Raw genomic sequence first — 16,663 nt, forward strand, 5'->3', positions numbered from 1 at the left:
TTCAGATCATAGATTTTGAAAGATAAAGTAATTATACATGGCATATATACATGTATATGTATAATCTATTACTACTCCCTAAATAACTATTACCCAAATCTGCTTTCATACTCCTAATCTAAATTGTAAACCAGCTTAAAAAGACATTTCCACGTAAGAGTAGAGTATAATTTTTCATCCAACTAGAGAGGAATTATTTTAAGTATAAAGAGGGCATACTTCTGAAGAAAAGCAGTGAGAAGAGCAGATGCATGAAGAAAAATAAAATAAAATTCATAGACTAAATCTCTTCCTGTTCCCTGGCCCTATTATTCCCACCCTAAGCAACCTTATCCATTAGGAACTGTTTGAAATTGTGCTCTGGTGTAAGGGAAGAAGGGGTAAAATTGGGGTTGGGCTGGAGAGAAGAGTTTTGATCTCTTTCACCTTTCATTATCTGGTTTTCTCCTTCCACACCCTGCCTGTTAAAATATAGATTTTACTCATTTGGAGGTTTTGTTTGTATGTTTGTTTGCTTAGTTTGGGTTTTGGTTTGATCAATTGTTCCATACTAAAAGCCAACTCTGCAGATCTCTTGGAGACTGTTAGAGAAGCAAACCTTGAAAACCAATGGGCATAATGACTCCTGAATGCCTAGGTACTTACCCTCATTCCTGCCACATATCCTCTCTTCCTTCCACATACCCAAATTCTACCTCCTGCTAGAAACTAAAGCTAATCATCTTTGGACATTAACTAAACAGGCATTGAAGGACTTGTCACTTTTAAAGTAAAGGTTAAGTAAAAACTGGGCTTCCCAGGTGTCTCAGCAGTTAAAGAATCTGCCTGCAAAGCAGGATACTCAGGAGATTCAGGTTCAATCCCTGAGTCAGGAAGATCCCCTGGAGTAGGGCATGGCAACCCACTCCAGTACTTTTGCCTAAAGAATCCCATGGACAGAAGAGCCTGGTGGGCTACAGTCCATAAAGTCACAAAGAGTCGGACACGACTGTAGCGACTGAGCACACACACAAGCTAAGTAAAATTTGGCACTTAAATTTCACTGCCCTATATCCAAGTATGTGACTAATTTCTCCAATAAGATTATGGTCAACACCAGACATCAAGCAGAGAGACCTTGCCTTTTCAAATGTCCAACACAGTATCACTGACACATAACACAGCATCTGGCACACAGTAGGTGATCAGGGAGGCCATTTTGCACCTCTATGAATTCATACCATGGCCAGTGATGCTAACTTCAGGGACTTTGGAAAGATCATTTAACCCCAGGTCCACAAGGGAGTGTAACAGGTGTGATTGGTGACTTTGGAAAATGGGATTGAGCAAGACTGGTTCAACTCTTCTCAATAATTTTTTCAAAGAAACCTATTTCCAGTTGCACATCAATGTGGGAAATTGGCAACTGTGAGCAAATACATTTGTTTCAGGGAATGGGGGCTCTAAGAAGCCCACCTGGTTACAGGTTTAGGCCCTGTTTTCCAAATAGCTTTAATAGTAATCATGCTGATATTCAGATCTCTACATCTTTGGACATGCTGTTTTGTTTCTCAATTGCTCCTAAATTTAGAGGTTGAGAAGGAGGTATGATTAATTATCACTGCTAGAATCCTACTTGTTGTAAATACCTAGCAAATACTGACGGGTTGAATGAATGTGTGAATGAATGGCCATCAGTGGCGAAGATGCTGCATAATTCTACTTGTTTCTCTGAGACATAACTGACTTGAAAATTGCACTTTTGCTATGCTCCAGTTGTATTTTAACTATCCATCTTAGGCTTTACTCACAAATGTAAGAAGCAATGGGCAATTTTTAGCTGTATTTAATTCTATGTGATTTATTTCCTGGGAAACTAGTTAAGGGAATACAGATCACCTGCTTCAACGATATTTTTTCTTTCATAGTCTACCAATAGAGATGTAAGTGAGTACAGCAATTCCTTTTGATAAAACCATTACATCATAATTAAACTTTATTCAGTCAGAAAACCTACTAATTATTTAGTAGACTACAGCTAAATTATTAAATAGCTAACTCAGTGAAAGAGGAAAGGTTACAACATGAAACAATAAAAATATATACTCTCTTACATGTATCTCCCCTATTATTTCTTTTCATACTTAAAATATTAAACATTCATTTTTTTCATTTTATATTTGGTATAATATTTACTTATAACCACATTTTAAAATTAAATTTAATTGTTTTATTTTTGGTTGAACTCATTTCTAAAACATAGTTTTCTAATTCAATATTTTTCTAGTAGTGGTTAGTCTTACAAATCTTTCAAACCAAAAGACACTAAGTGTAGTAGTAAGATATTAGAGTTACAGTTTCTCTCCCTTTGGCATCTTTTTCCTAATATTTCTTGGGAATAAAACTCAAATCACATCTGGAATATAAAGTTACTTAAATAATCATTGTTCTAATTAAAAATAATTCCACTAGTGGTAAAAAGGCAAAATAGTACAGCCACTATGGAAAACAGTTTCTTCAAAAAAATTAAAACTGGAAATATTTGATCCAGTGATCCTACTTCTGGATATTTATCCAAAGAATTGAAATCAGGACCTCGAAAAGATATCAGCACTCCAATGTTCATCACAATAGCCAAGATATGGAAACAACCTAAACTTCTATCTAGGATGAATGGGTAAAGAAAACGTCACATACACAAACTATGATATGTTCAGTTCAGTTCAGTTGCTCAGTCGTGTCCGACTCTCCGCGACCCCATGAATCACAGCATGCCAGGCCTCCCTGTCCATCACCAACTCCCGGAGTTCACTCAAACTCATGTCCACAGAGTCGGTGATGCCATCCAACCATCTCATTCTTGGTCGTCCCCTTCTCCTCCCGCCCCCAATCTTTCCCAGCATCAGAGTCTTCCAGTGAGTCAACTCATCGCATGAGGTGGCCAAAGTATTGCAGCTTCAGCTTTAGCATCAGTCCTTCCAAGGAACACCCAGGACTGATCTCCCTTAGAATGGACTGGTTGGATCTCTTGGCAGTACAAGGGACTCTCAAGAGTCTTCTCCAACACCACAGTTCAAAAGTATCAATTCTTTGGTGATCAGCTTTCTTCACAGTCCAACTCTCACATCCATACATGACCACGGGAAAAACCATAGCCTTGATTAGATGGACTTTTGTTGGCATATTACTCAGCCTTTAAAAAGGAAGAAAATTCTGCCATATATGACAATAGAAATGACCCTTGAAGATATTATGTTAAGTAAAATAAGCCAGCCACAGAAGGACAAATACTGCATTTATCTGATAAAATGAGAATAAAAAAGCAATTCAATCATAAGCTGTAGTTAAATTTACTTATAAGAATTTTAATTCAAAACTGCCATGGATAAGCCACAACATAACCAGATCAACCCAGAGTTACCTATCTTTAAGTCTGTAAGTCATTAGAGTGAAACGTCAAGTCATTAATTACATCCTACAATCTGAAGAGACTAAGCAGATTTTGAGAACTCTTCACACTGATTCCAGGCCCTTGAATTCTCAAGCTCTCAAGAGTGTTAGAACCAAAAGTTATATAAACTTCTCTCAGTCCTCCTCCAGGAAGGACCTGTTATCCTGCTGCAAGGAGTGAGGTCAGTGAATGGTCACCAGGGTCTACCTTCCTGCAGGATCTACCTCAGTTGCAGAGGGCTGCCTTGACCTTCCTGAAGTGAAAGTCACTCAGTCATGTCCAACTCTTTGCAACCCATGGACTATACAGTCCATGGGATTCTCTAGGCCAGAATACAGCAGTGGGTAGCCTTTCCCTTCTCCAGGGGATCTTTCCAACCCAGGGATCAAATCCAGGTCCCCCCTAATGACCTTCCTAGAGTAGCCCAAACCCACAGCAGGCAGAGATATAAAGGCTAGAGCCCAACATAAGAAACACTGAAAGGCAAGACTTACCATCAGGTTTTGTCAAACCAGAGTCATAATTTACTTTATCTTTGCCCAATCATACTTTTTAAAATATCCCTCCATTAATATTAATCTCTAGTAAATATCTGACTCCCCAAACAACATCTCTGTGTCTACTTTCAGAGGCCCTAACTCATGACAGACAGCTAAACCAAATGAGTCAGGATAAGAATCCAAAGTCTTTGGAAAGCCTCAAGAAAGGAAGTTCTGCTATTTATAGTGTTCTAACTCAGAAGCTACCAGGGACATGTAGAACAGTGCAGGACATGTGAATGGTCACCTTTCTTCAAATATCTCTATAACATAAGAACTAGTGCACAGTTTGAATGAATTTGACACATAGGTCAGTCAAGGTTCTTAGCCAAAACTAATGGTACCCTCAAGTTGCTTAATGTTCAAGAGTAGACATTTAGTTTAGTGGCAGCTCTAAGCACAAATTCAGCTTGCAATTATGTTAATAAAATTCACAAACACACACACATACACACAGAGAAAAACCTTTCTCTATATCTTCTAAAAAGTTGCTTATTGACCTGAGTCAATGTTTAAATTGTATCTGCAATTAATAAAATGAACTCTAATCTTCAGAATTCTATTTTCCCCTCTCCATGTAGTTATTTGTGGAAAACATAATCTCTCCCCCACTTTGCCTAGGGTTCATAAACAATATAAATAGTAAGGAAAATACATTAAAACTCATTTGTACTCATGGTTTGATTTCTTTAGTTTAAAGCATACCTACATTGTAAATTTAGGAGTCAGATTATAAAATAAGTAGGCAAAATTATGTTTCCTAATGGCTTCATTTAGTTTTGAAGATTAAAGTATGAAATTAGTACTCTCTATATCTTAATACTAAATGTTACTTATATCTGCAGATTTATTGGAGGAACATTGATAAGACTGAATATTTCCACACAAAATATTTAAATTCAAGGCTGATTTTTCTGTGTATATGTAACTGGTCCAGTCCTGTGGACACTGATGAGTTTTCCATATTTCAATCCCAAAGAAGGTCAATGCCAAAGAGTGTTCAAACTACCACAAAATTGCATTCATTTCACATGCTAGCAAGGTAATGCTGAAAACCCTTCAAGGTAGGCTTCAACAGTACATGAAGCAAGAAATGTCAGATGTACAATCTGGATTTAGAAAAGGTAGAAGAATCAGAGATCAAATTGCCAACATCCACTGGATTGTCGAAAAAGCAAGGGCATTCAAGAAAAACATCCACATCTGCTTCATTGACTACACTAAAGCCTTTGACTATGTGGATCACAACAAACTGTGGAAAATTCTTAAAGAGATGGGAATACCAGACCACCTGACCTGCCTCTTGAGAAACCTATATACAGGTCAGGAAGCAACAGTTAGAACTGGACTTGGAACAACAGACTGATTCCAAATAGGAAAAGGAGTAGGTCAAGGCTGTTTATTGTCATCCTGCTTATTTAACTTCTATGCAGAGCACATCATGCAAAATATTGGACTTGATGAAGCACAAGCTAGAATCAAGATTGCCAGGAGAAATATCAATAACCTCAGATATGCAGATGATACCACCCTTATGGCAGAAATCAAAGAGGAACTAAAGAACTTCTTGATGAAGGTGAAAGAGGAAAGTGAAAATGTTGACTTAAAACTCAACATTCAGAAAGTTAAGATCATGGCATCCGGTCCCATCACTTCATGACAAATAGATGGGGAAATAATGGCAGACTTTATTTCTTGGGCTCCAAAATCAATGCAGCATGCCTGCATTGGCTGGTGACCGCAACCATGAAATTAAAAGAAGTTTGCTCCTTGGAAGAAAACCTGTGACAAACCTAGACAGTGTATTAAAAAGCAGTGACATCACTTTGTTGAAAAAGGTCCATATAGTCAAAGGTATGGTTTTTCCAGTAGTCATGTATGGATGTAAGAGTTGGACCATAAAAAAGGCTGAGCACTGAAGAACTGATGCTTTCAAACTGTGGTACTGGAGAAGACTCTTGAGAGTCCCTTGGATAGCAAGGAGATCAAACCAGTCAATCTTAAAGGAAATCAACCCTGAACTTCACTGGAAGGACTGATGTTGAAGTTGAAGCTCCAATACTTTGGCCACCTGATGTAAAGAAGGTCTGGATAAGACCCTGATGCTGGGAAAGATTGAAGGCAGGAAGAAAAGGGGATGACAGAAGATGAGATGGTTGGATGGCATCTCCTACTCGATGGACATGAGTTTGAGCAAACTCCGGAAGAAGGTGAAGGACAGGACTGTGTGTTGCAGCCCATGGGGTCACAAAGAGTTGGACACGACTGAGCGACTGCACAACAACATATGCTTGCTCCATTTTTAATCTTTTATTTCATAATTTTATCTTTCTCTAAATTAAAATGGATTACATAACTATATGAGCCCTATTCTTATGTTATTTTAAAAATAGGCATTTTTAATAAACTGGGAAATCTTTGTATATTGTGCTTTCTAGTACTTGTAAACTCTGAGGATTCTAAATTCTAATTGATTTTTTTCTTAAAATGCATTCTTGTTAGGAAGATTGCATGTAAATAGAAATTCTCTACTGTTTGGCTTATCTGCCATGGATGTTGCTATTATGTGACATTTCGAGAATGTGATACTGGAAACTCCCTGAGTGATTAAGACTCTGCACTTCCACTTCAGGGGAAGCAGTTTCAATCCCTGGTCTTGGGTGAGATCCTGCATGATGTGTGGTGTGCCCAAAAAATTTTTTCTAAAGAATGTAACACTGCAGGCAGACGACATTTTCTCTAAATGTCTCACTCTTTAGGATTTTTCATTTTTCCTTAAAATTAAGTTTTATTGCAAACCAATATTTAAGGGCCTATTTTCATTTTCTGATGATTGAATAGCTTTAGTGTCAGTGTTAGTCATTCAGTTGTGTCTGACTCCCTGGGATTCCATGGACTATAGTCCACCAGGCTCCTCTGTCCATGGAATTCTCAAGGCAAGAATACTGGACTAGATAGCCATTCCCTTCTCCAGGGGATCTTCCCAACCAGGGGTTGAACCCAGGTCTCCTGCATTGCAGGCAGATTGTTTACCATCTGAGCCACCAGGGAAGCCCTGATTAGCTTTATGGGACCACAAATAAATGACCAGAATTTTACATTTTAATACTATCAGTCTGAGATCACGTTTAAAAAGCTAGATGTTCCAAAGCAATTTCCAGGACAAGAACAATGCAAAAATAATTAATGGGAGACACACAGCTAAATTTTCCTTCCAAAAACTTTGAAAATACATCCCTAGTACCTATGCTCAACTGACTTAGAGAGATTTGTCTTAAGAAGGAACAGCCAAATTCATACAGAATTTATAATAAGACCCATAAAAGTCTGTAAAAAATTTTGAAACAGCCAAGCATGCATTAATGCTGTTAGGTTTTCCTTTGCCTAATAACAGGGTGTTATGTTTTTAAAAATTATCCACTTGCTCATTTATCATTTCATATCCCAGCATCATACAGGACTAACTGTAAGAATGCCAATTATTTACTGTGAGCCAGCTTTCTTTGAGTCCTTTCATTCACATAAGTCAAAATAAGACTTATTTTGGCTCCAAGAAGGAGCCAAAAATTGCTTATATGAACATGTACCACATTAGACTTTTGTGTATGTGGAGTTTACAGGACTACAAGAGAAAGAAATAAACTGAAAATTGAAAAGCAGCATGTTTCACTACAAACACATGACAATATTTAGGTTGAAATGGAAGAAATATGTCAACAACGTAGCACTGCCCTAAAATACCATATTTATAGAATTACTAGCAGCCATATAAAGCAGGAATCCTCACTGATATTTTGACTTAAACAACCTGTTCTTGAAAAGGAACCAAAAAAGTAAAAAAGGGCAGGAAAGGAAAAGAAAATACTGATTTATTTTGTTTTTCAAGTAAGAAATAAAATTTAACAGGGGAAACTAGATCATTCTGAAGCCACGTTAAACAACAAATATGGCTTCAGATATTCATAGAAGCCCACTAACAAAATGCCAAATTCAAAGATCCATATAATGTTTGAGGCCCAGTGAAAATTCTAGCCAGATTTACTACATATATATTCACTTTGTGTGCAGAAATAGACATCCACATATCATTATATTAACTACAACACTTACACATCTCTGAAATGGGAATAACAGCACTGTTTCTTCCCCTGGGAGTGAGAATTCATCAACAAAATGTTCTGGATGTAAAGTCTCAAGTCAATTTAGCAATAAATTCCATAAAAGATTTGAATATAAAACGTTATAGCTATTCAATACAATAATCCCCTTAAGCTAGTAGTAGAAATGAAAATTATTTCCTCTGGGAATTTAATTGTATTGCCATTAAAAGATTTGTCTATGTAAATTATTTGCAGATCAAAAAAGATAGAAGCCCTATCTGTTTATTTCTATTTTCACCAAAGCCTAAAGCTATATAAGACATTTGATTTCTGGCTCCCCTGAGGTTTCTTAGATATTAGTTGTCATCAATGCTCATCCTCTTAAGAAATAAAATAGATGTGAACCAAGCTTTGGAAGATAGGAAGCATAAGCCAGAATGCATTTTGGTTTACTGTTACATAGATAATAAGGTAAAAAATTAAAATATTCAAGTGTCCTTTATTAGTAAATGAAATCTTATTTTTCTGTTTCGGAGTTAATACTTTCAAAATATGGATACTTAAAATTCAAATTTAAAGCAAAACTTGCTATATCTAGAATATTTATTGAGATTTCTCTGCAGTTACAATGCCTAATACTTCAGGATTTCAAAGTATTGTAACAGCAGTAATCAATTAAGGCTTACAACATCTTAGGTTAATAGCCTTACAACATCCTAAGTTAATATTAAGTCACCTTCCTTTGGTTAAACATAAGCCAATGTTGGGGGGAAAATTACAAGGTTAATTTACTTGAATATTTCTATGTTATGGACATTTATAAACAAATGAGTCAGATTAATAAGTAATTTTTGTTCGAGTTATGTTTCTTATTATAAATAAAATATAACATTCAGAAAAATTCTACCACAAAAACATATAAAGTGAAGGTTTACTAACAAGCACTTAATGGGCATTTGCTATGTGGTAAATCATTCTGCATCTAGGAGGGATCTGCCATACTGTAAGCTGTATATTTTATAATTATAAATTATTATGGGTCTTATATTTAGTTCTAAATCATATAAGAAATATATTCAGTAAAATTCTTAGTAATACAGCAACTTTATTAATTCATGTGTAAGAGCCTCACATTAGCCAGCAACCTCCCTATGATATTTAGATCAATATATGGCATTTACTGGGGCTTCCCTGGTGACCTACAGCAAAGAATCTGCCTACAATACAGGAGCTGCAGGAGGTGGGGGTTCAATCCCTGGGTCAGGTAGATCCTTAGAGGAAGGCATGCTAACCCACTCCAGTATTCTTGCTTGGAGAATCAAATGGACAGAGGAGCCTGGTGGGCTACTGTTCCTGGGGTCACAAAGAGTTGGACACAACTGAAGTGACTTAGCATGCATGCATGGCATTTATTAAGGTGGGGAAAAAAAAGAAAAATAATCAAAAAGCCTTGAAAATGTTTACATGAGTTGAACTCATTTAGACCAGATGAAGGATGAAAGAAATCAAGAGTACGCTAGGGATTGCTAGGGATGAACAATCCAACACTAGGCCTGACCTTGGCCCATGTATAGTTCCTGAACTCTCAGTCAGTGTAAAGACCCTAGGAAATATTCATCATATCAAGGACATTCGGTCTTACATAGCAAATTCCAAAAGCCTTGAAGTGAGTTCTGGTATGTCCACTGCCCAAGAGATACTGGAAACTCTTTACTACACCCTCCAACCTTTGGTACTACTTGGAAACATGAAGAAAGTCTAATGAAGATGTGAGAGAAGAGTAATGTTCTCTATTTCCACAGCAGTAAAATTTATACTGTTCGAACTATCAGTAAATCTGCTAAGCATGGTCAGATAGAAACTCAAGCCACCATCAGCAGGAGAGGGCTTTATGAGGCCAAGACCAGCACCAGTTCTTTTGAGATTTCCTCACCCAGTATTCTCAGCTTCTGATCCAGGGCTGGGACCAGGGGAGGTGAGTGAGATGCTGAGGGCACACTGTATTCTTGTAGTGAGAACTTCCTTCAATGTTGGACATCAGACATCTCATTCACCTACCTTAGTCTGAGCCCGGTCCAACTATAGCTCTCTCAAGGGCTTCATGGCAAGAAGTTCGGGCTTCCCTGGTAGCTCAGTGGTAAAGAATCTGCCGGCAATGCACGAGACCTAGGTTCAATCCCTGGGTTGGGAAGATGCCCTGGAGGAGAGCATGGCTACCCACTCCAGTTCTTGCCTGGAGAATTCCATGGATAGAGGAGCCTGGCTTTCTAGGACAGAGACTGTAGGATAGAGGCTACAGCCCATAGGGTCACACAGAGTTAGACATGACTGAAACGATTAAGCAGTAGCATAGCTGCTGCTGCTACTAAGTCACTGCAGTCGTGTCCAACTCTGTGCAATCCCAGAGAAGGCAGCCCACCAGGTTCCCCCGTCCCTGGGATTCTCCCGGGAAGAACTCTGGAATGGGTTGCCATTTCCTTCTCCAATGCATGAAAGTGAAAAGTGAAAGTGAAGTCGCTCAATCGTGTCCAACTCTTCATGACCCCATGGACTGCAGCCTACCAGGCTCCTCTGTCCATGGGATTTTCCAGGCAAGAGTACTGGAGTAGGTTACCATTGCCTTCTCCAAGTAGCATAGCAAGAAGCTCATAATATGAAGAAACTGTTGATGACAAACTGATGAGTCTATACCTTAGAAAGGGAGGTTAAAAGGTAGAGAAAATAAACAAAAATGTTCAAAAGAAAGGATCCCTCTCAACTAATAAAATATTGTCCACCAAAAATATGCAAAGTTGCTAAATCATCTGAACTAATTCTGCAACATCTCATTTGGGATTGAAACACAATTTATTATTGTAAAAACGGAATTATCATGTAAGAAATTCAGCCCTAAAATGTATTTATATGTAGTAAAAGCCTAATACAATCATTATTCTTAAATGTGTATAATAAATTTATTCCCACCACCACATATAATATGTACAAAGAGGACTCCTATATAATAATGAATTCTATTTCCTAAGAATATTTTTAAAACTACTGCAAGATAACTAAACGATTCTAATTGTAGGAGTTTTTACAGTTGCCAATTTCTAAGCAAATAACAATAGCTCCTCAAGGTTGAACTAAGTAGTTACTTCTACGTGAGAATCAGAATACAATATCTTAGAAGATGAAAACCTTTCAAAAGGAATGGTGATTCCAAGGGCTCATTTGTATCTGAAGTACCAGAGAGAAGGACACTTCGATTGTTAGATTCTTGGCTTAATTATAACACAGGTCACCATTTTTTTAAAATGAGTAGATTAATGTTAGAAATAGTACTTATTGAATCATTTTCTACTCACAAGGAACTTAACCTTTTCAATTTAATACCTTTGATTTCCAAATTCATTTGCAAGTAAAAATAAAATTATTTAGTCAGTGACTTTCTAAGACTTGCAAACTCAGAATTTTCTAATTTGTATGTTTCCTGCAGGCAGAGACTATCCACTTATTATTCTCCACGTATACTCCCAGGATACAAGTTTCATATTTATTTGCTAAGTAAATAAACACATAGGATATTAAGATGTACATCCTGACTTTTGAAATTGAATTTACCATAGTGAAAAAAATTATTTGCTTCTTAGTCCTTGAGTCAAATTCCTTATAAGCAATATCTTCCTAGTGATACATTTACTATTAAGGCACAGGTGAAAAAAATCATCATAAGTATTTGAGAATTTTTATCAGATATTATGTCACTGTAATAATTTATAGTCCACAAAAACATGAAGAAACTCTGATCTAAGTCTCAATGAGGTCCTTCTACTAAAATGTATAGAATAGAATGTTGTCTAAGTAACCAGTTTTTACTTTTTGAAAATCAAACCCTTGTTGGTTTCATCATTTGCATATATTTTCTCCCAGTACATAGGTTGTCTTTGCATTTTATTTATGATTTCTTTTGCTGTGCAAAAGCTTATTAGGTCCCATTTGTTTATTTTTGCTTTCATTTCTATTGCCTTGGGAGACTGACCTAAGAAAACATTGATTGGTACGATACATACATTGTACGATTGGTACAACTATGTCAAAGAATGTTTTGCCTGTGTTCTCTTCTAGAAATGTTATGGTGCCTTGTCTTATATTTAAGTCTTTAAGCCATTTTGAGCTTATATTGGTGTGAGGATGTGTTCTAAGCTTAGCTTTAATGATTTACATACAGCTGTACAACTTTTCAAACACCACTTGCTGAAGAGACTGTCTTTTCCCATTGTATATTCTTGCCTCCTCAGTTGAATATTAATTGTCCATAGGTATGTGGGTTTATTTCTGGGCTCTCTGTTCTGTTCCTTTGATCCATATGTCTATCTTTGTGCCAATACCACACTGTTTTGATTACTGTAACTTTGTAGGATTGCCTGAAATCTGAAAGGGTCCTCTTTCCTATTTTGTTCTTTTTTCCCAGGACTGCTTTGGAAATTCTGAGTCTTTTATGGTTCCACATAAATCTTAACTTTATCTGTTCTAGTTCTGTGAAAAATCTCATGGATATTTTGATACATATTGAATTAAATCTACACATTGCTTTGGGCAGTATGGCCATTTTAACAATATTAATACTTCCAATTCAAGAGCATGGGGCATATCTTTCCATTTCTTTGAGTGACGACTCAATTTTCATTATTTATGTTTTGCAGTTCTCAACATATGTCTTTCACTTCCTTGGTGTGATTTGTTCCTAAGTTGTTCTTGTTGTTGTTCTGATGTGATTTTAAAAGGGATTGTTTACATTTCCTTTCTGATATGTCATTGTTAGTGTAAAGAAATGCAACCTATTTCTGTATATCAATCTTGTACCCTGCTACCTTGCTGAACAGTTTTTACTAAAATATTTTATAGATTTTTAGCAATGATCATGTTTGGTGGTCACACAATTCTTAGAGTAAATCAATAATTGTTTCCACATTAAAGATGACAAAATTTAGGTTCAGAGAGAATATGTGGCCTGACTAAGTTTAGAGCATTGATAAATGCATGAGAAAGATTAGAATCCAGGTCTATTGTTCTTATCCAGTGCGTTTACTACTGCACAGATACAAATGACTAAATACAATGAGCATTTAGATTACTATCTCTAGAGATTTATACATTACGGTAGTTTGATACTCCTGATATCAAATGCCTTTAAAACAAAGAGCACCCTGAAATTATTTATTCTTCCTTATAAATGAAATACAACTGTGTCTATTAACAAAGAAAGTAAAAGTGAAGTCACTCAGTCATGTCCAACTCTTTGCAACCCCATGGACTGTAGCCCGCCATGCTCTTCTGTCCATGGGATTCTCCAGGCAAGAGTATTGGAGTGGGCTGGCATTTCCTTCTCCAGGGGATCTTCCCAACCCAGGGATCAAACCCAGGTCTCCCGCATTGTAGACAAATGCTTTACCATCTGAGTCACCAGGGAAACCTGTGTCTATTAACAAGGTACACTCTATAAATATTAGCTACAAATACATGAGGAAGGTCCACATAAAAGTACCAGTGCTTTACTGCTGCCATCTAACTCACTCTCCTTGTCAATTGCCAAGGGGATGGTGACCTCCAAAGACATTGAAAAGGCAATCAATTTACACTGCAGTGCTTATACATCTGATCCCAGAGTATCTTCCACAATCCATTCAACTATTTATAACTGGCTATAAAGCTATTAACCTTTAGTGACTGTTCTCATTGCCCTTCACTAACCATATGTAACTATATCCTAATGATTTTAACTGTCTTTAAAATAGGATGTTCATATAAAAAGAGTTTAAGCTTAAATATATCTTTCTAAGAGAATTGAGTTTTAAAAGTGAAGGTATGAAGAAAAGTAGGTAGAGGACTGTTTCAAAATAAGTGAATAATGGCACAAGTTCCCTTGGACTGCTGTGTAGAATTTTTATTCACTATTGTGAAGTTTAAGAAGAACTTCTATTTTTCATGCCTGGCATTCCTCCAAAACTTTGGCCAGAAATGATTGAATCTGAGTAATGGCTTTTACACTATGAAATGATGGCTTATTCCTCCTACAAATTCGTCATTCTTAGCTGTGAACTTTGGCAGACCCTTAAAACAGATCTGCCACCATGAGCTAAAACTACTTTCACAGTGGACCATCCACATAATTAAACCATTTTATTGTAGTTGTGATTGTATAGAGCACTTATTATGACAGTGGAGAATTGGTTTCTCGTATCAGTTGCTTCTATGCCATTTTATGTGGTCACTGAATTTCTCTGTTTCAGATAATGGAGATACACCTAACTCTACCTATTTTTGTGAAAAGGAAAAGCCATTCCAAGGCACACAACATTGAAGTCTTAAAAGGCACATCTAACTTTAGGTAATTCTATTCATCACCATTTATTCCCTCTGAAGTGATATATGAGTACCCTTGAGATATTACTAACACAAATGTTCACTCTCATAGCTTATATGTTGTCACTCTATCTTTGATGATGGTTTAGAACACATCTCCTTATGGCTCTCTAGTTACAAATAAACCAAATCCAAGAAAATAGTTGTTCCTGGGTTTCTTAATTTAAAATGGTAGTTTCTTTTTTAAATTTTCCCTTTATCTTTTTAGCCATGCTACATGGCATGTGGGATCTTAGTTCCCCAGTCAGGGATCAAACCCATGCCCCTTGCAGAGAAAGCATGGAGTCTTAACCACTGGACCAGCAGGGAAGTCCCTAAAATGGTAGTTTTGAATATTTCTCCTGAGATCTTGAGCTTTCTCGCTTTCTTTTTTCTTTCTCTCTCTCCCACCACCATAACTCTCCCTTCACACGTCCTTTCTCTTTCTGTCTCCCTCTTTCTTCTGTTTATTTCACTCCTCTTTCTCTCTCACTCCTGTCAGTGGAGGTCACAAAAATCTATGGGCATTGCTTAGCCCTGAATATATCATTCAGGGCTAAGGTCATGCTGAACTCTTACTTCAGCAACCTAAGCACTTGAAGCTGGGAAAGTATTTGGAGGACTTTTAGTTAACCCACTGAGCACACAAAGTAGAAACAGAACACTCAAAATATTACATTCTAATTTTACATCAACAGGTAGAGGTTGTTTGGGATTTTCTTCCTACTTCACTTTTACAGCTCTTACTACTAAGAAGCAATGCATTTAAAGCTTCTTTGATTACTTAAATTTTATATTCACTAAAGATGATTTTTATTGGCAAAGTTTCCTTGTAGTAATTTCAGATTTCTCTGGTAATAAATGTCTTCATAAAGGTATAGGAAGGAACAGAAGTTCCTACTGGAATTTCATAGCTCAATGGTGGGGTGGGGGAAGAACATCTAATGTCCTCTTCCTGGACCTGCTCCTCAGTTAGGTACACTCAGAAAGACAGACTCATCAGCTGCTAATTGCCTTAATATCTTAATCTTCAAAATAAAAGTAATAAATTTATCCTTCTAAAAAAGGGGTTAAGAGGAAAAAGCAAAAAGCAAAGGCAGTGTATACATGATGATCTGTAAATATCAAAATTATGTCGATATGTTCCTTCCAAAATCTTTTCCCAGAATACTTTACCAGTGAGCCCACAGAGAATAGAGGCTGAATACACTACCTACTGCCATCTGGCTCATGCACATATATGCACCTCCATGTTTGAACCCAAACTGTGAGCAATGGTGTCTGGGCACAGAGCCCCAATAGCCTTTTTAGAAAATTGTTTTCTAAACAGAACACTTATATTTTACATATTCACAGGACATGTGATTCTTCTTTACACTGAGTGAAAACTTAATTTTCAGAGCATAATTATCACAGCAGGTAATGATTATTTGCGAAATATGTAGGCCCTCTAGCAAAGCAAATTCTAATAAGTAGGCAGTTCAGAACTCTGGTTTTCTTTTGTTAGTGACACCTTTGCTTCACACTAAACTACACCCCATACAATTTTTTTTTTTGAAACAATGAATATAGGAATATTACCTTGACAGAAAGGAGTCTGATGCCAGGTCTTGCAAATTTCCATTGATGGTGTGACGTCACATTGGTTAAGCCAAAGCTTGTCTTCAGGGTCTTCACCACTTTGCAAGCTGTCAAAATCCTTGTCATTTTGAAGATGATTTGTGACTAAAATCAAATAAAATTACATATATTTTATGAGAATTTTGTTATAAGGTTTTTTAATTAATGTGAAGAAAGCTGGGGATGTGCAGTCGTGTTAAGGCTGACTGCACAGTGATCTTTGGATTTCCATTCATTCTGTCATTAAATGTCTTCAGTCACAGCTCCTCCTTCTCTTAAGCCCTCCTCCTAAGGTAATGTCCAGAGATGTTCTGTGGACATGTAATACAAATTGCAACACATCAAACACTACCTTCTCCTGCTGAAATAATGCTAGTGTTGTGGAAAACCAGTCATCTGTCAAAGGAATTGCTTATGCAGCTGAACAGAATGACCTAGACACAGTGGCCAACCTTAGGAATATCACTTACCCTAAAGAGTAGCAAATTCCTAATAATGCTAAGGGTCAAAGATTTTTGCTTGTGTTAGATGTGATGTCTAATTTGCCTTAAAAGACACTTTGAATTCCCGAAGAAACTCAAGACTTGCCA

General features: G+C 36.8%; 1 protein-coding gene across 1 annotated transcript in view; it reads right to left on the bottom strand.

Annotated features, from left to right (window-relative positions):
- Window positions 1–16,160, bottom strand: part of CPS1 (carbamoyl-phosphate synthase 1) — a 145,976-nt gene extending 129,816 nt beyond the window's left edge. Inside the window, exon 1 of the mRNA XM_088842007.1 lies at window positions 16,035–16,160. Coding sequence (XP_088698133.1) covers window positions 16,035–16,160 — 126 coding nt within the window. The remainder of the gene's footprint in view (window positions 1–16,034) is intronic.
- Between the last annotated feature and the right edge of the window lie 503 nt (window positions 16,161–16,663).

Source organism: Moschus berezovskii, chromosome 2 (assembly GCF_049115385.1).
Source record: "Moschus berezovskii isolate FMDL1 chromosome 2, NW_MosBer_1.0, whole genome shotgun sequence".
Classification (NCBI taxonomy): domain Eukaryota; kingdom Metazoa; phylum Chordata; class Mammalia; order Artiodactyla; family Moschidae; genus Moschus; species Moschus berezovskii.